Source organism: the organism of the source record quoted next, unplaced genomic scaffold (genome assembly GCF_019419815.1).
Source record: "Pyrus x bretschneideri cultivar Hongxiangsu unplaced genomic scaffold, Pyrus_bretschneideri_v1 Contig28, whole genome shotgun sequence".
Lineage (NCBI taxonomy): Eukaryota > Viridiplantae > Streptophyta > Magnoliopsida > Rosales > Rosaceae > Pyrus > Pyrus x bretschneideri.
In genome coordinates this window covers 848,298-867,191 of record NW_025999590.1, presented here as the reverse complement: position 1 = coordinate 867,191, position 18,894 = coordinate 848,298, and the positions used below count along the sequence as shown (strand labels likewise).

At 35.4% G+C, this 18,894-nt stretch overlaps 3 protein-coding genes across 4 annotated transcripts; 1 reads left to right on the top strand and 2 right to left on the bottom strand.

Annotated features, from left to right (window-relative positions):
- Window positions 1–776: 776 nt before the first annotated feature.
- On the bottom strand, window positions 777–3,467 carry LOC103929645 (glycosyltransferase BC10). 2 transcript variants are annotated; one of them, XM_009338870.3, is made up of 3 exons: window positions 3,095–3,467; window positions 2,138–2,738; window positions 777–1,681 (listed from the first exon to the last, which is right to left on the bottom strand). In XM_009338870.3, the coding sequence occupies exons 2-3, from the start codon at window positions 2,666–2,668 to the stop codon at window positions 1,043–1,045; spliced, it is 1,170 nt and encodes a 389-aa protein (XP_009337145.2). In that variant the 5' UTR covers window positions 2,669–2,738; window positions 3,095–3,467; the 3' UTR covers window positions 777–1,042. The 2 variants fall into 2 exon arrangements, with proteins under 2 accessions (XP_009337145.2, XP_048444434.1); XM_048588477.1 differs by having other exon boundaries at window positions 2,138–2,662.
- Window positions 3,468–6,019: 2,552 nt separating this feature from the next.
- LOC103929670 (UPF0587 protein CG4646-like) lies at window positions 6,020–7,812 on the bottom strand. Its single transcript, XM_048588187.1, is given in 5 exon segments — window positions 6,020–6,189; window positions 6,192–6,290; window positions 6,651–6,818; window positions 7,362–7,521; window positions 7,712–7,812. Coding segments are annotated over 5 exon segments (555 nt in total). The 3' UTR covers window positions 6,020–6,162.
- A 4,460-nt stretch (window positions 7,813–12,272) lies between these two features.
- LOC103929669 lies at window positions 12,273–14,439 on the top strand. The gene is made up of 7 exons (XM_048588606.1): window positions 12,273–12,440; window positions 12,523–12,609; window positions 12,718–12,995; window positions 13,301–13,463; window positions 13,577–13,630; window positions 13,779–13,925; window positions 14,047–14,439. Exons 1-7 carry the CDS (start codon window positions 12,273–12,275, stop codon window positions 14,437–14,439), a joined length of 1,290 nt encoding a protein of 429 aa, XP_048444563.1.
- The last annotated feature ends 4,455 nt before the right edge of the window (window positions 14,440–18,894 follow it).

Genomic DNA, 18,894 nt, shown 5'->3' with positions numbered 1-18,894 from the left:
TGTACCAAAAAGAAAGTGGAACTAAATGGGTTTGAGGTCCATTAATGTGCTCCAAGGCTTTTCCGAAATTTCTACATTCCATGCCGTATCCAGAGGGTAATGGGTCTTGTGTGGGCCCAACATATTCTTTGTTGGTCACATCGAAATGAAGAGGTTTGGTCCTGCACCTAACATAAATGGATTTTTCTTCAACGCAGTCAAAAAAACTACGGACAGTCGCCTTCGCATATAGAGAAATTATATATTACTCATCAAGCTATATAGATTTATTGCTAGCAATCACTCACAGGCATGTGAATTGTGAGCGTCTGACTGTCGCATATAGTGGCAAATTCAACATAGAGTCATTGGTTGTTATTGACTCCAATAACTCTAAAAATCCACGTATATTTGTCTGTATATTATATTTGACATCTATAAATAGCTAAGACAAACCAAACTTCAACCTTCTCCGCTTACTTATTTTATTTTTTTCTATCATTTTTGTCTTCATTTTCTCTCTTCTTGTATTAAATACTATAGTTGAAAAGCATTGGCAGTCTTCAACATTTCTCCATAGTATCCTGCATCCACCCTCAATAAGCCTTTATAAATAATAATAGTTGTCTACTTATGTTGGCATAACTTTCGGCATATGCTGATAGGAATTGGCAGTTGCCAACTAGGTACTTAACGAAATGGCACAATGAAGCTTTTTAGTTGATATTATGATCCCATTATTTAAAAATCATAGCTACGCCACTGGTACAATATGCTATGATTCATGCGCACAGAAAAAAGAGAACAGAATCAAGAAAATGTTATTTCAAATACAGTGTATGTATGATATCAAATTCTCAATACAAAAATGTGGAATGCCAAAGCTAAATTGGGCGCCTACTTCTCTGTACATCTGATACAGTTTTAAACAGTATAGTTTGCCAAAGTGCTATCAAGTGACACCCCAAACTAGTAAACATTACAACTGAGGTTGAATTTATGGTAACGAGTAATACACACCGGTCGAATTTCGCACGCTCGTTCGGCTCCAGAAGTTATCTGCTTAGAAGCCCAAAAACTTTGGTGCTAAATGCAAAAGAGGTTCCATGGCACTTGGAGCAAACTTCCTTCCGAAAAGAAAGCAGATTGTAGAGTTCCGGTCATTGTAAGTGCACCGTTGAGTCTCAAAAATTCGCTTCAAAAATTCCCCGGTGATATCCGCTCTTCCAAAGGTAGCCGGGTGAGGACCACCCCTTGACCAATCTACCCAAGTGATGCTTCTATTTGCTAAAGAATTCCCAGCTTCAATGGTTAGCATGGTGGGGAAGTAGTGCTCATCAACGTAACATGCGGGCCTGCAGAACTCTTTAAATTTGGGGTAAAATTTTGTATCCTCGACAATGGTGATGGCAAGCTTTCGGTTAACTTCAAACCACTGAGAGCCCTTACGCCACTTGGATATTTTCACTTCAGGTGCCATGTTGTCATTGTAGCGTCCTCTTCCATATGGCCCGGGGTCATCAAATGCACCCACATAGCTGTACTTGGACTTCATCAAGTAGTGGTAAATGACACTGAAATTATAGAGCGGAATGCATGATTCAGAAAGAAGAATGAACCGTTCATTGGATATGTCAAGCAATGCATTAGCAAGGAGTCTTCTCTCGGCATCACACATACTCATTCTTCCCCACTCAGCAACCTGCGCAGGGGAACACCAAAACTCTTAGCTGATATATTAGAGATATTGCATTACATATTTCCAGATCTAAAACGTTTTCCCTCCCCCGGAGATGGTATCCTACATCACTGTATATCCAAAAGTGTTAAAGTTGAATTGCCCCTTTTCTACCAATACACAGATTTAACCCTTTCTTTGGTGATCTCGAAAAATTACCACCTCTTGCAGGGACACATTCCATTTTCGTTATATTTTAAGCTTTGGATACACACCCTAATGCAAGCAACCGGGGTGTGTGTGCTCACCACGGAGAAAATCAAGATGTGCAAAAAGAAAACGCCAGAGAAACCATTGAAAGAAGAAAAGATATTGAACGAATACCAAACCCAAAAACACATATTGTGCACTTATTGCAGAATCTTTAGTAGAACATGGAATATCATAAACGGATTCAATATTACATAGATAGGTGCATACCTGGCTTGGAATATGTCTCCCATAAAAAACCGACGAAGGATTAAAATGGGGTTGAAACGATGGTAGTGAATGAACGTAGACTGAATAAAGCCCTTCGTGTCCCTTCAGAAACCTCTCCCAAAGGGGTGCCAGCGGCAATGGCCCCTTAGTTAAGAACATAAATGCAATCTTTGGTACTCTTTCAAAAGGATATTTCTTTATCCTAGGCGTAAAAGAAGCCCTCCACAACAATTCCTCATCATTCATGGTGTGTTTAACACTTGATGGCGGCTTAATCCATCGATCCAAACCTTTTGGTTCCTCAGGGCACGGCTGGAAAGAGGCCGCAACTGTTGTCATCATGCCATTGATTCCAAAATGCCGAATTGTGTATATGCTAATGACTGAGAAAGTAATACAGAAAACCAGAAACAGCGCGAATAACTGAAGTAGCCTAATCGGCAAGGCCTTCGTTTGGCTTGGGCGGCTGCTACTAACACCGGCGTCCTTGCCTTCCTCCACCGGCACAACCCTCAATTGCAAGTTCTGCATCCCGATAAAAACACCCCACCAGAATCAAATTCCTCAACTCTTCTGATTTCTACAGGGTACCTCCAAGTGTCTGAGATCAAAATTTTTGACAAGAACTAACTTCTCTCAAACCAGCACAAATTGCAGAGTCCAACAACTCGTATCACAGATAGTAAACTGGACTTAAAATTAACCATATTCCAATCGAAATAACTCACTTTTCTCCGAAATTACAACCCCACCAAGCAAAAACTATATGCTGGCAGATCTGAAAACTAATTCTACAGCATACCAAGATCTAAACTCAACACATGCTGCATAAAAATCTTGACTTTTTCACATGGGTTGTCGATAAATCAAGGTCATAGCTTAAAACAAGAATCTAAGCTGGGATCGAATGTTAAACGAATCGAACTGCTTATGAATCAGAAAAGAAGCATGACATACCATGTGACTGTAAAAGGTTGGAGGCCGAATTGAAGGACATGAAAGGAGGGTTTGGATCCTTAAACTTCACCGCTTGGATTGCGCCCGAGAGTACGAGAAGTGGTCACTTCGATGAAGAACATGAGAAGGCGGACACGCAGAGAAGGCTTGAGGGACAGCAACAAGGGTTGTCTGAATTATTTGAGAGCGTGCGTTTTGTGTGAGATTTAAGATAAGAGGAATCTCTGAGATTTTAAGAAAGTTTATTATGTTTGAATTTTGATGATTCTCCTCACGCGAGGCGAGTTAGAAGGAGATGGGATCGGTTTGTCGGGTGGGAAGAAACGAAGACGAACTAACTTACCTGATCGAGTTGCCTTATTTTGGGTAATTTTGAGATGGCAGAGGTGAAAAATATATAAGTTTTAATGGTAACAAATCAAAGAAATAAATGAGCGATAGGCACAAGTATCTACTTTTGTCATTAAAAACAAAGTTGGTCGCTAAATTTGTACAAATGCAAATTTAAGTCACATTATTATGCATCGCTCATTATAAGGTTCAGACTACTCTCACGTCCTTTAATGTAGATAATATTGTTTTTCTTTTTAAAAAATTGTACCATGGAGGATTTGGAAAAAAAAAAAAAAATTGTGCCAAAGAGAATGTATTTTCTGTCTATGATTGGTAAAATGGGTGAAGAATGTGCCTTTCCAATGACGTTCAAGGATTTTTATGATGAGTATTGTTATTTAAACACTTAAGAGCATCTTCAATGAAGGACCTGGAGGTGTCAAAATGTTAAATCAGCAATAACAGTAAAAAAAACAAAGCAGCAATAACAGTAAAAAAACAAAGCAGCAATAATGTTTTTTAACCAAAAAGCCAAATCTGATGTGGCATGACATGAATTGGCATTTGATACCCAAAATTGACAGCAATTTCGAATCTTTTTTTAATTGATTATTAAATGCATTTTATTACTTTTACTATTGTTTACAATAATTTAATTTGATATATTGAGTGGGGAGCAGAATTTTATGGCCTAATTGGATAAATCGTCCTCATGGTGATAGAGTATTTGGAAGGGAGCCTCCGTGGTAAAAAAATTCAGATTTAAACCCTTGTGGTGAAGTCTGTTATTATTTAAACCCAAAAACAAAATTTCCGTTAACTTCATTAGCCATAACTCCACACTCAACAACCAAATTTCCTCCACCACCATTGCCAATTACAAAGCACCCAAACCAAAGTTTGAAATCAACTTGACTGTTGCCTCCATGTGTTTGCACTTTTTTTTATTCGAATAACTCCAATCAGTTTATTAACAGAGTAGCAAAACACCCTGCTCCATTTCACTTCAAAATTTCTTCTGAGTACTTGAAAAAGCTCAAGAGTGTGTGTGTTTAGGTTTTCTGTAACAATTTCTCAACTAAAACCAAAGAAACTGAAATTTGCACCATAATCCAGAGAAAGGGCTTTTATTTTTCCCAATACCATTTTGTTCTCAACTAAAACCAAACAAATGGAGCGTCAGGGTTGCCGAAGCTATTGTCACCAACAACACCGAAGTTATCACCAAAACCTTTATGGTTAAAAGTAGCCATAGAAGACCCTCAGGCGAAGGTTCTCCACCTGGCTTTGCAGCTAGCATTACTTTTTGGCATTCTAGAATTGACAAACCCCTGAAGCGAATTCCCTTTGGAGTGTGCTATCCACACAACCCATTTTACTTCTCACACACCTTTGATAATTTATGTCCGTTGATCTTCTTCAATTCATTCGATCTGACTGCTGAAAATTAAAAAAGTATGTGAGAAGTAAAATAGGGTGTGTGGATATCACACCCCTTCCCCTTAATTGAAAAAGAAAAAGGAACTTAACGGTGAAACTAACGAAAATTTTAATTTTGGGCTTAATTCCTAACGAACTTCACCACAAAGGTTTAAATCCGAATTTTTTTACCACATTAGCTATCTTCCGAATACTTTATCACCACCATGAGCATTTATCCAATTAGGCCAAATTTTAAAATATGTCAAAGTGCCATATAGGGTATCAAATTTAAATTTTATGCTTAAAATTGATTCTAATAGAACGTTATGGATGAGATTAAGAGGTTCTTCAACCACAAAAAGTCTTGTTATTGAATTCAAAAACCAAAAAAATACAGAAAAAAACATCTAAATGCGGTTAATTTTGTGTAGCTTATGTTAGTAAGAATTTTTCCCTTTAAAACAGTGCTCAAAGTGTTCCGACTACGAAATAGAATTAGGATTCTCTTCGAATCTTGGTGTTTGGAGGCTAAGGATTAGAAAATTTGAATCTTTGGTTTGTGTGAAAAAGAGATCAGAGTATTTAATTTGTGTAAAGTGAACTAGTAAAATAAGTTAATAGAGACCATTGAATCGAATTTAAATAATCTAAATTGCCTTGTTGTTAAGATCGGATAGTTTTAAATCGCTCGTGTGCTTACTAGTGATGGTAGTGTTAGAGGAAAGGCCGTATATAGACTGCAGGCCCAAGTGGGACTTCTACAATTTCGTCTCGTGATTTGGAGAAACTGGACTCTTAGGAGAAGGTGGTATATCAGAAACCATGTAAGCCCACCTTCACTCGCAAATCGAACCCAAATCACGAGAAGAATTTGTATATTTGTCACCCATCGCACCATCACATAGTATTACTACAATCCACGGCAATGGGGCACACAACACAACAGATATATACATTTTGAAATAAATACATCACAGAAGTATATGTAAGACAACTAAGTCTGTCTTGTACATCAGCTTCATGGACTGTCAAAAACAACCAAGTATAGGCTTTTATAGCCGAAGCCGCTGTCAAGGTGTGGTCTCATCCAACCACGCTCAAAACAAACAAGCAGTTAAAACTACTCAAGAGAAGTAGAATCGTAGAACTATTCATGCATTCATTTGGAAAGTTTAACAGTATAACATGCCGTATCTACGTAACTATATCCTTTTACAACTGAGTACGTGTCGCAACATTAGCTCTAAAGTTTTATCTTATTCACAGACAAACAGTTAGCTTCACATACCAAGTTTTAAAAAACATGACGAATTTCAGGCGGCATAAAAGACCCAACCACAAAAGCAGCCAGAAGATTAGAAATCATAACTGGGTACTCCACATCATACTCAACAAACTTCCCTGCCGACAAGTCAATGTGCTCAAAATTTATGCCATTCGGCTACAAAAGAAATGAACACTAGTTTAATTTGACATAAAAGATGCAAAGACAAATAAATTTGGTGATAATTCAATCCTTAACGCTTAAGCACTGAAGTTAAGAGGCGAATAACGAAAGTATTCAACAGATAAATAATGTTATTTGTATCGCATTTACTGACACATCTCTAATAGGGGTGGACACCGTTTCAGCAATGTGGTCAGTAGAATGTTGTCCAAATAGCAAGACTTTTATACGTATGTGCTGAAGTTCATAGGAGGTACAGGCCCTACAGAAGGCACTTTACGGCCCCTGAGGTACAGGCCCTACAGAAGGCACTTTTATACGATTGAAAGTTGCGTCCAAAGAAGAGAAACTTACAGACTCAGCTCTCCAGCCACCAACAAATACAAAGTCCACGGGTACAAAACCTCTGAAATAAAAAATCATCATGGGGGCGAACTGCCTGGCATCACTTGCTGCCTGGGTCAGTGGCTTGCCAAGGCCTGGGTGCATCAGGATCATTCCAACCCGCTCACAAAGCTTGCACTACAAGGGAAAAATTTGCAACAAACTTAACCAGAAAATATTGTGTAAAACCAAAACATTAGAAGAAGCCCCATATCCACACACGATCAAATTATGAAACAGGAATAATGTAGCCAACAAAATCGATAAGTTCCCTGTATGTAACAAACACAATTTCAACCAGAAATATCACAAATCACGGTGGCAAAAGTGTGTAAAATCAGAGCTCACTAAACCGAGTGGCGAGTGCAACTATCAACAACAATTCTTATCAGTCGAACAACGAATGGAATAAGAACCACTTTCACATAAACTGCATAGAATTACCCAACATCCCATCCCCGGAGGCATACATCATATTGATTTAATACAGGGTAAGTGAAACGATACGAGACCGTACTAGGCACTCAAACAAACACAGCATTTTACTCATCCAAGCAAGAACACGCGAAAACACAAGAATCCTTGGATTTTCTCACCAAACCCTAAAACCTTTACATACAAATGTAATCAAGAGAGACAGACAGAGAGAGAGAGAGAGAGAGAGAGAGATGGAGGGATTACCTTCTGGATGACATTAGCGGTTCTCCTGTGGATGACCTTAGCGGTTCTCTTGCGGATGACATTAGCGGTTCTCTTATTGCGGGCTGGAAGAGGAACAGTCTCGTTCAAGCTCACACGAGTTTCTCTTAGGCTCAGCTCTCCACACCACTCACATCTCAGCAACAAAAACCACAAAAAAAAAATAGAATCATGTCAATGCGTCGACTAACCATTTGCAGATTTAGCGACGAGAAAAATCGACATCAATTCAAAGCCAGAAACCCTAGAAAACAAGAACGCAAACCGAAATAGCAAAGCGAAACGCATTGGAGGCAAAAACCAAGAGGAAGGAGGGAAATGTAGGTCTTACCTTGAAGAGATAGGAGTAGTCCGGGTCGTCGCAGCCGTCCTGCGGCTGAAGGTAGGTCAGATTCTTGAGCTCGGCGGAGATCTGAAGCAGGAACTTCACCATTTTTGGATTCTTGGAGTAACTGTGAATTTGTACCACAGAGTGGCGGGATTGGTAATAAATGGTGACTTGGGTCACGCGGAACCGCGCTATATCTGTTCGCTTGACTAAACAGAGTCGTTTTGTGCAACGGCTTAGATTCTTTTTACAACGGTTTTGTTAAGTTTTTACAATATTTTTTTACTAATTATTTATAGGCAGTTATATCATTTACTGAGAAGTTGGACAAGATTTAAGTCCTCGACTAAAACGAATGTAATGAACAATATTTGACTGCTTAAGAGAAGGGACTCCTATTAAAAAAAAATTGTGTTCGAATTGCAGAGCTTCTTATGATCAGAACCGTTTATATTATACATCACTATATAAATATTGTCTTTGTAGAAAATGAATTAAATTTAAAGTCGTTTAGTTAATCTATTGTAACAAATAAATAAATGGTTCGTAATGTTTTTACCAATTCCGTTCATCTGTTTTTAACTTTTTATATAGTTTGATGACTAAACGACCTTATTTTTAATTGATTTTTTTGTAGAGGCGATATTAATTAGTGATTTATAATATGAGCAGTTCTGATCCATGTGTTTGAATTTCTTTCCTCTCAATATCGCTTGTATAAAGAACCAAGAATAAAATTTAACTAGGTAGTATCTCAAAATGCAAAATCAAACCACTTCATGATTTGAACTAGTTGAAAAATAGAAAAATATCTTTAGATTTAGGTTTTAAATCGTTGATCTCAAATGTTTAAATATGAATTATAATAGATTTTGCACGAAAAAATATATTTTGAAGAACATGAATATGATAATTTGTTATTATGGTAAGAGAAACAAAAGAAACATTAACACACACACACACAAAAATAAAAAAATAAAAAAATAATTGAAAAAGAAAGTAAAAATTGAAAAGATGGATCGGTACTTAGAGAGCGACTTTAATCAAATTTAGTCGCTATATTGTTAGCAACAGTCTTCGAAGTGAATATGTAATAGAGTACCGATCGTATCATTTTCTATTTATTTTATCTTTTTTTCTTTTTCCATCGATTTTTTTTTTATTCCTAAGTTACCTTATTTATACCTTTAGATTTATATTTAGATTTAACAAATCAACAGTTAAGAGGTATGGAAGTGAAATATTTATTCCATATACATTGCAAAAAAAATTCATTAGTTAACATCTTAAAGTTCTACCAAAGTGGCATATTTTCCATTTATGCCCAAAAGATTGCACCACATTTGAACCAGATTCAGTTTTTGGATGTTTACAAGAGGTTTCCAAATAAGTTTGTATTTTGTTGGGGAATGCTGGCCATCTGTTTTACTTGCTTTTCCTACTTAATTGATGTAATAGACTTTATGTAAGATTTTTAGAGTGTCAATTACAATTTATTAAAACCAAGATTTTTAGGCTATCACTGGCGAAGCAAAAACCGACAAGAACTCTAATTTCTATCGGAAATTTGATAAACATCCGACATAAAAACCATGCAATGTTGGATTAGAATAGTGACACCATTGCTAGAGTCACGAAAAGGCTTCTACGTTGGTTTGTCCACTTAATCCGCCACGAATTAACGTCGGTTAAAAACGACACCGAACATTACGTCAGTTAAAAGTAATGTGCGTTTCTGACATGATGGCAAATGACACCGACATAAAGTAGCAATTAAAATATAAAGTATTCAACCCACTGTCGGTTTTAACTGACATAGTGCTAAATTAAACAAATAAAATCTTGAGCTCGGCGGAGATCTGAAGCAAGAACTTCACCATTTTTTGATTCTTGGAGTAAACGTCAAGCTACTCTCTCTCTCTCTCTCTCTCTCTCGTTTCTCTCTCTACTGTGTAACTGTGTGAATTTGTACCATTGAGTGGTGGGATTAGTAATAAATGGAGGTAACTTGGGTCACGCGGAACTGCGCTAAATCTGTTCGCTTGACTAAACGGAGTCATTTTGTGCAACGGCTTAGATTCTTTTTATAACGGTTTTGTTAAGTTTTTACAATATTTTTTTACTAATTATTTATAGGCAGTTATATCATTTAATGAGGAGCTGCACAAGATTTAAGTCCTCGAATAAAACGAATGTAATGAATAATATTTGACTATTTAAGAGTAGAGATTCCTATTAAAAAAATTTCGTGTTCGAATCATAGAGCTTCATGCTTATAATCAGAACAGTTCATATTGTACATCATTTTGTAAATATAGTCTCTATACAAAATGAATTACAATTAAGGTCGTTTAGTCAATCTATTGTAGCAAATAAATGGGTGGTTCGTAATGCTTTTACCAATTATGTTCATTTGTTTTTAACTTTTTATACAGTTTGATGATTAAACGACCTTAGTTTTAATTTATTTTTTTGCAAAGACGATCTTTATAGAGTGATCCATAATATAAACAGTTCTAATCCATACGTTCAAATTTCTTTCCTCTCAATATTGCTTGTATAAAAAACCAAGAATAAAATTTAACTAGGTAGCGAGTTTTATCTCAAAAATGCAAAATCAAACCACTTCATGATTTGAACTAGTTGAAAAATAGAAAAATATCTTTAGATTTAGGTTTTAAGTCGTTGATCTCAAGTGTTTAAATATGAATTATAATAAATTTTGCACAAAGAAATATATTTTGAAGAACATGAATATGATAATTTGTTGTTATGATAAGATAAACAAAAGAAACATTAACACACACACACACACACACAAATAATTGAAAAAGAAAGTAAAAATTGAAAAGATGGATCGGTACTAAGCTAGCGACTTTAGCTGAATACAGTCGCTAGCTTGTTAGCAACATTCCTCGAAGTAAATATGTATTAAAGTACCGATCGTATCATTTTCTATTAGTTATATTTAGATTTAGATCCAATAAAGTACCTTATTTAGATCCATCTACCTTTAGATTTATATTTAGATTTAACAAATCAACAGTTAAAGAGGTATGGAAATGAAATATTTATTCCTTATACATTGCAAAAAAAAATTCATTAGTTAACATCTTAAAGTTCTACCAAAGTAGCATATTTTCCATTTATTCCCAAAAGATTGCACCACATTTGAACAAGATTCAGTTTTTGGATGTTTACAAGAGGTTTCCAAATAAGTTTATATTTTGTTGGGGAATGCTGGCCATCTGTTTTACTTGTTTTTCCTACTTAATTGATGTAACAATTTGTTTGGATGAAGAAATTTAAGATTATTAAGGAATTTTAAAATGACTGAAATTGAAATGACAATATTCAATTTTCTTGTTTGGCTACCTTAAAAGAACATTAGAATTTGAAACGGAATTTGTTATTTTTAAACTATCACCCTAGAAATTTGGAAATGACACATATTTACATGGAATTTAAACTTGGGAATTGGAGGTCCCAAATTTCAAGTATTTTTCCACAAGGAAATTCTAAATTTCTATGTTTATGAATTCAAACAAGGAAATTAGTGCATGTCAATTTATAAATTCTGACTTTTATCAAAATCCTAAGTTTATTTCCCTCATCCAAATATAATGTAATAGACTTTATGCAAGATTTTTAGAGTGTCAATTACAGTTTATTAAAAATAACAAAATATGTTAAATTCAATGGATAATATCAATGATTTGGTTGACATCTAGAATTTCATTAAGGGCTTTTGTGGGAAGAGAAGAAAGAAATTTTATAGACAATTAATACGTAGATTTAGGTGTAAATAAAGTTGAGATGACCTCCATTGAGTGAGAAATGCAAATGGAGAATGTAGCTTGATGGATAATATCAATGATTTGGTTGAAATTCGGAATTTAATTAGGGACATAAAAGTGAAAACAGAAGAAATAAATTTTATCAGCAATTAATACATAGATTTAGATGTAAATAAAGTCCACGTGGCTTTGAAATGCAAGTAGGGAAGGTAGCTTGATGAATAATATTGATGATCTGGTTGACATCCGAAATTTACTTAGGAGCATACACAGAAACAATAAAGAAATTTTATAAACAATTAATACATAGATTTAAGTGTAAATAAGGTCCACATGACATCCATTGAATCAGAAACACAAATAAAGAAGGTAATTAGCATTCCTCTTACGGATAATTCTTACATGAATTCTCTGAATTTGCACATTTTTATGTAGAATTTGTTGAATTAAAAGATAAACCAATTGTCCAATATTTAAGCAAGCTTTGTCTCTCTAATTAATCACAACAGCTTGATTCACTGAATACAGATGTAACCCCTCTTCCTTTCCATACATGTAAGCAAAATTTTCCATCTCACTGTTTAAACCCGCATGAATTGCTCATTTGACACGTGGACTAAAACTGAAGCCATGAAGGCATGCACGCACAGTATATAATCAAGGCATTCTTATCTTCGTCCTCTCAAACCAGACACATTCCTCTTTCTCTCTCTCTCTCTCTCTCTCTCTCCGCTGCAAGATTGTGAGCGAGAAGTGGAGACATCGAAGATGGGGAAATGGAGGATTACAATGCTCTTGTTATCCATGGGATTGTTTGTTTTTAGTGTTGGAGCAGCAGATTATCATCCTCATGTGAATTATAAAGCAAAGCAAGCTACTTTGGAAGTTCATAAGAAGTTGAAGCTTCTCAATAAGCCCCGCGTGAAGACTATTAAGGTCCGATTTTCCGCCATTTTAATTATCTTTTCTGCAGACTAATCTCACTTTAACACCTTTGAGATTTTATGATTTCTTGTAGAGTGAAGATGGAGATACCGTTGATTGTGTTGACATCTACAAACAGCCTGCTTTTGATCATCCAGCGTTGCAGAACCACAAAATTCAGGTTTTCACTCATTTATGTTAATTCGAAGAATGTATGAAACAAAAACTTGAAGAAATCTGTTGGATTTTTGGTGTGTTTTTTTTTTCTTTTTTGTGAAGCATTTGGCAGTTACATTTAACTGAGTTAATAGAACATTTGATTGTTTACATATTTTGTGAGGGATTTCGTTGTGATTTATGTGTATTAATGTTTTATGATTGGAAAATTAATGAGGTTAATTATGTATTGCAGATAACACCGAATTTTCGAGAGGCTTCTACTCCAAGCCCTAGTTCTAGTCCCAGTCCCAGTGCAAGTAATCATGTACAAAATGATCATAATTCTTCTCAGCAAGTATTATCTCAAATTTGGCAGAGGAGTGGTAGTTGTCCAGATGGAACCATTCCGATTAGGAGAATTCAAAGGCGAGACTTGCTGAGAGCTACTGGACTTGAACACTTTGGGAAGAAACCAGCAAATTCCTACCACTCAATCAACGATGAGAAAGGCAGTGTAATCATCAATGGCACCCGAGTCGAACTTGGTCCTCAAGTCAATCGCTCAGTAAGCAAACGTTATGTATTGGACTCATTAGATAACCATTTCAGTTTTTAGTGTTCAATTTTCATTGAACAAAAAGCTGAAAACAATGTCCCATTGATATCTTGTTGAACTTGTGCAATTATTGGCCCAAATTTTATGTGAACCTGCAGGCTGCTATCCTTGTAACAGTTGGATATAGTTATATAGGTGCTCAAGGAGATATAAATATCTGGAACCCAAAAGTTGAATCGCCAGATGAGTTCACTACTGCTCAAATATGGCTCAAGAATGGACCTGGCAACGCCTTTGAAAGCGTTGAATCAGGCTGGGTGGTAAGTGATACTGGACGCTTCATCTGTAAATGAATAAATATTGATTTCATCTTAAGTCCCAAAATCACAGTCTAACACGTATACATACATACATCTTCCTTTTTATCTTATAGGTAAATCCGAAGGTATATGGTGATGGATCAACTCGACTTTTCGTGTATTGGACTGTAAGTACTTCATTACAAAATGATCAAAAGAAACAGGCAAATGCCACTGGTTCCATACATTTTGATTGAAACTTGAGGGACGAAAATGATGAGTTGCCAAACCTCGGAGAACTTTTCTGATAAAAACCCTTTATTTATCTTTTTTCAGAAGGACGCATACAAATCAACAGGCTGCTTTGATCTTACTTGCCCAGGATTTGTGCAAACGAACAAAGACATAGCCCTCGGCATGGCCCTTCAACCTATTTCATCTGCTTCGGGTCCGCAGTATCAGACCACCTTCAGCATCACCAAGGTCTGAAATATCAACTCGTTGACGCTAAACAAATAATAAACCGATTTTGTCCCCCTTCAGTCCGTTACACTTCTGTTTTTCTGTAATTAACATTTTATAACCAGTTCTGTTCCTGCCTTAGGACTTCCACACGAACAACTGGTGGGTGCGCGTCGGCCAAAACATCCCCGTCGGATACTTTCCCGGAGAGCTCTTCTCTTACCTGACAAAGGGCGCTGCATCTTTGGTTGAGTGGGGTGGGGAGGTGTACAGCTCCAAGATTAAGAAAAACCATCCACACACTGCAACTGGAATGGGAAGCGGTGATTTTGCATGGAATAAAGAGGGGAATGCATGTTATATTAAGCAAATTAGGATCATAGATTACTCACAGCAGCTCAAATATCCTGAGTGGGTAGGGACTTTTACAGATGAAGAGTATTGCTACGCTGCAGTGAACTATGCAGCTTCACTTGCTGAAGAACCTGTGTTTTACTTCGGCGGCCCGGGTTTACATCCTCCTGATTGTAACTGATTATTCTAAATCCTCGGATTAGGGTGCTTAGTGGTTATTAATTATATGCTCTTTCTCAGTTAAAAAAGAAAATAAAAAGTGAAAAATTGCACGATGATTATTTTAAAGTGCTAACAGATGTTACCGAGTCGAATTATAGAGTAACTTTATTGCCAACCTCACATTTTGAGGTTTCTTCGTGTTTGATGAGTACAATTTCATCGTGGTACGAGGTTTGGTCTTTCAACAGGACATCTGTTCTTTCTTACATGATGGACGCGTCGAGCAAAATCTTGTTTTTGCCTAGTTTTATTCAACCTTGATCCTAGGAAGCTTAAATTTAAGTTTTAAGTATTCAAATCCGAGGCTAAAAGCCTAAAATTCATGCTCTAAATGATGATTCAACGCCCTAAAATAAACATCAACGTCAATAATGTGATCAAAATATCATATTCGAAGAACAGCAAATATATGGTATAATTTATGGGAAGATAAACGTGCCTTAAGCTTTGATTATATTCTAGTTAACAACAATCAGACTCAAAAATGGACAATTACACCTTTTACCCGAAAATAGCAAATGCCATTGCTACCTATATTCCCAATATAACATAATACAAGAGATAACATCTCGCATACTCAGATTACACAGCTCTGGTTGTGACTCATCCAGAGGTGTATATATATATATATATATATGATATACATATATGAACATACATTCACAAGACCGAGACAAGCGAAAGAAAAAACTCGTTAAACAATAAAATTCTGAAAATGGTACATGAGGAAGTGACCGAACCACTCCAACTAGAGAAAATCAGCTAAGTTTTTACAATTTTTTTTGGGAAGTGTTATTGGCACACTAAAAATTTTATTCTACACTCTTCACAAATGTATTTTTCATTCCTAATATAGAAAGTTTGGAGTGTAGAATGAAATTTTTGGAGTGCAGAATGAAATTTTTGGAGTGCTAATAACAATTCCCTATTTTTTTTTACTAATTATTTATAGGCAGTTATATCATTTACTGAGGAGCTGCACAAGATTTAAGTCCTCGAATAAAACGAATGTAATGAATAATATTTGGCTATTTAAGAGTAGGATTCTTATTAAAAAAAATTCGTGTTCGAATCACAGAGCTTCATGCTTATGATCAGAACCGTTCATATTGTACATTATTCTGTAAATATCGTCTCTATACAAAATGAATTAAAACTAAGGTCGTTTAGTCAATCTATTGTAGCAAATAAATGGATGGTTCGTAATGCTTTTACCAATTCTGTTCACCTGTTTTTAACTTTTTATACAGTTTGATGACTAAACAATCTTAGTTTTAATTTATTTTTTTGCATAGACGATCTTTATAGATTGATCCATAATATAAACAGTTCTAATCCATGAGTTCAATTTTCTTTCCTCTCAATATTGCTTGTATAAAAAACCAAGAATAAAATTTAACTAGGTAGCGAGTTTTATCTTAAAATGCAAAAGCAAACCACTTCATGATTTGAAGTAGTTAAAAAATAGAAAAATATCTTTAGATTTAGGTTTTAAATCGTTGATCTAAAGTGTTTAAATATGAATTATAATAGATTTTGCACGAAAAAATATATTTTAAAGAACATGAATATGATAATTTGTTGTTATGATAAAAGAAACAAAAGAAACTTACTTGACAATTGCTTTTCTTGCCGTCTAGAAATGTTTCTGGCCTATTATTCCTACAACGTCATCAGGAGAGATGTCCATGCCGGATATAGAATCCCCCATGGAGGTCTCTGAGACATCGTCACTTTTGTCTACATGTCCCATTTGAGGTGAAATACACGCTGTGTCTCCACGGTATTCATGGACTGTCAAAAACAACCGAGTATAGGCTTTTATAGCCGAAGCTGCTGGCAAGGTGTGGTCTCATCCAACCACGCTCGAAACAAACAAGCAGTTAAAACTACTCAAGAGAAGTAGAATCGTAGAACTATTCATGTATTCATTTCGAAAGTTTAACAATATAAAATGCCGTATCTACGTAACTATATCTTTTTACAACTGAGTAACGTGCCGCAACATTAGCTCTAAAGTTTTATCTTATTCATAGACGAACAATTAGCTTCACATACTAAGTTTTAAAAACCACGACGAATTTCAGGTGGCATAAAAGACCCAACCACAAAAGCAGCCTGAAGATTAGAAATCATAACTGGGTACCCTGTGTCATACCCAACAAACTTCCCTGCCGACAAGTCAATGTGCTCAAAATTTATGCCACTTGGCTAAAAAAGAAATGAACACTAGTTTAATTTGACATAAAAGATGCAAAGACAAATAAATTTGGTGATAATTCAATCCTTAATGCTTAAGCACTGAAGTTAAGAGGCGAATAATGAAAGTATTCAACAGATAAATAGTGTTATTTGTATCACATTTACTGACACATCTCTAATAGGAGACACCGTTTCAGCAATGTGGTCAGTAGAATGTTGTCCAAATAGCAAGACTTTTATACATATGTGCTGAAGTTCATAGGAGGTACAGGCCCTACAGAAGGCACTTTCCGGACCCTGAAGTACAATGAGAACTTTTTCGTTCGATATGCTATAGTTATACGATTGAAAGTTGCCGTTTGAGGGAGAGAAACTTACAGACAGCTCTCCTGGCACCAACAAGTACAAAGTCCACAGGTACAAAACCTCTGAAATAAAAAATCATCACGGGGGCGAACTGCCTGGCATCACTTGCTGAGGAGCTGCACAAGATTTAAGTCCTCGAATAAAACGAATGTAATGAATAATATTTGGCTACTTAAGAGTAGGAATTTCTATTAAAAAAATTTCGTGTTCGAATCATAGAATTTCATGCTTATGATCAGAGCCGTTCATATTGTACATAATTATGTAAAGATCGTCTATGTACAAAATGAATTAAAGCTAAAGTCGTTTAGTCAATCTATTATAGCAAATAAATGGATGGTTCATAATACTTTTATCAATTCCATTCATCTGTTTTTAACTTTTTATACAGTTCGATGACTAAACGACCTTAGTTTTAATTTATTTTTTTGCAAAGATGATCTTTATAAAATGATCCATAATATAAACAGTTCTGATCCATGCGTTCAAATTTCTTTCCTCTCAATATTGCTTGCATAAAAAACCAAGAATAAAATTTAACTAGGTAGCGAGTTTTATCTCAAAATGCAAAATCAAACCACTTCATGATTTGAACTAGTTGAAAAATAGAAAAATATCCTTAGATTTACGTTTTAAATTGTTGATCTCAAGTGTTTAAATATGAATTATAATTGATTTTGCACGAAAAAATATATTTTGAAGAATATGAAAATAATAATTTGTTATTATGGCAAGAGAAAAGAAACATTAACACACACAAATAAAAAATTAAAAAAAATTAAAAAAACTGAAAAAGGAGGCAAAAATTGAAAAGATGGATCGGTATGAAGCTAGCGACTTTTTGTAGATAGTCGCTATCTTGTTAGCAACACTCTTCGAAGTGAATCTGTAATGAAGTACCGATCGTATCATTTTCTATTTCTTTTCTCTTTTTTTCTTTTTCCGTCGATTTTTTTATTATTCCTAAGTAACTTTATTTAGATCCGAATACCTTTAGATTTAACAAATCAACAGTTAAGAGGTATGGAAATGAAATATTTATTTCATATACATTGCAAAAAAAATTCATTAGTTAACATCTTAAAGTTCTACCAAAGTGGCATATTTTCCATTTATGCCCAAAAGATTGCACCACATTTGAACCAGATTCAGTTTTTGGATGTTTACAAGAGGTTTCCAAATAAGTTTATATTTTGTTGGGGAATGTTGGCCATCTATTTTACTTGCTTTTCCTACTTAATTGATGTAAAAGACTTTATGTAAGATTTTTAGAGTGTCAATTACAATTTATTAAAACCAAAATTTTTAGGCTATCACTGGCGAAGCAAAAACCGACAATACCTCCAATTTCTGTCGAAAATTTGATAAACATCCAACATAAAACCATGCAATGTCGGATTAGACTAGCGACACCATTGTTAGCATCACAAAAGGGCTTATGCGTCGGTTAAAAGCAACATTGAACATTACGTCGGTTAAAAGTGACGTGCACTTTTGACATGATGGCAGATGAAACCAACATAAAGTAGCAATTAAAAGATAAAGTATTCAACCCACTGTCGGTTTTAACCGACATAGTGATAAAATTAAATAAATAAAATCTTGAGCCAGGCGGAGATCTGAAACAAGAACTTCCCATTTTTGGATTCTTGGAGTAAACGTCAAGCTACTCTCTTTCTCTCTCTTGTTTCTCTCTCTACTGTGTAACTGTGTGAATTTGTACCACAGAGTGGCGAGATTGGTAATAAATGAAGGTGACTTGGGTCAGGCGGAACCGCGCTAAATCTATTCGCTTGACTAAATGGAGTCGTTTTGTGCAACGGCTTAGATTCTTTTGACAACGGTT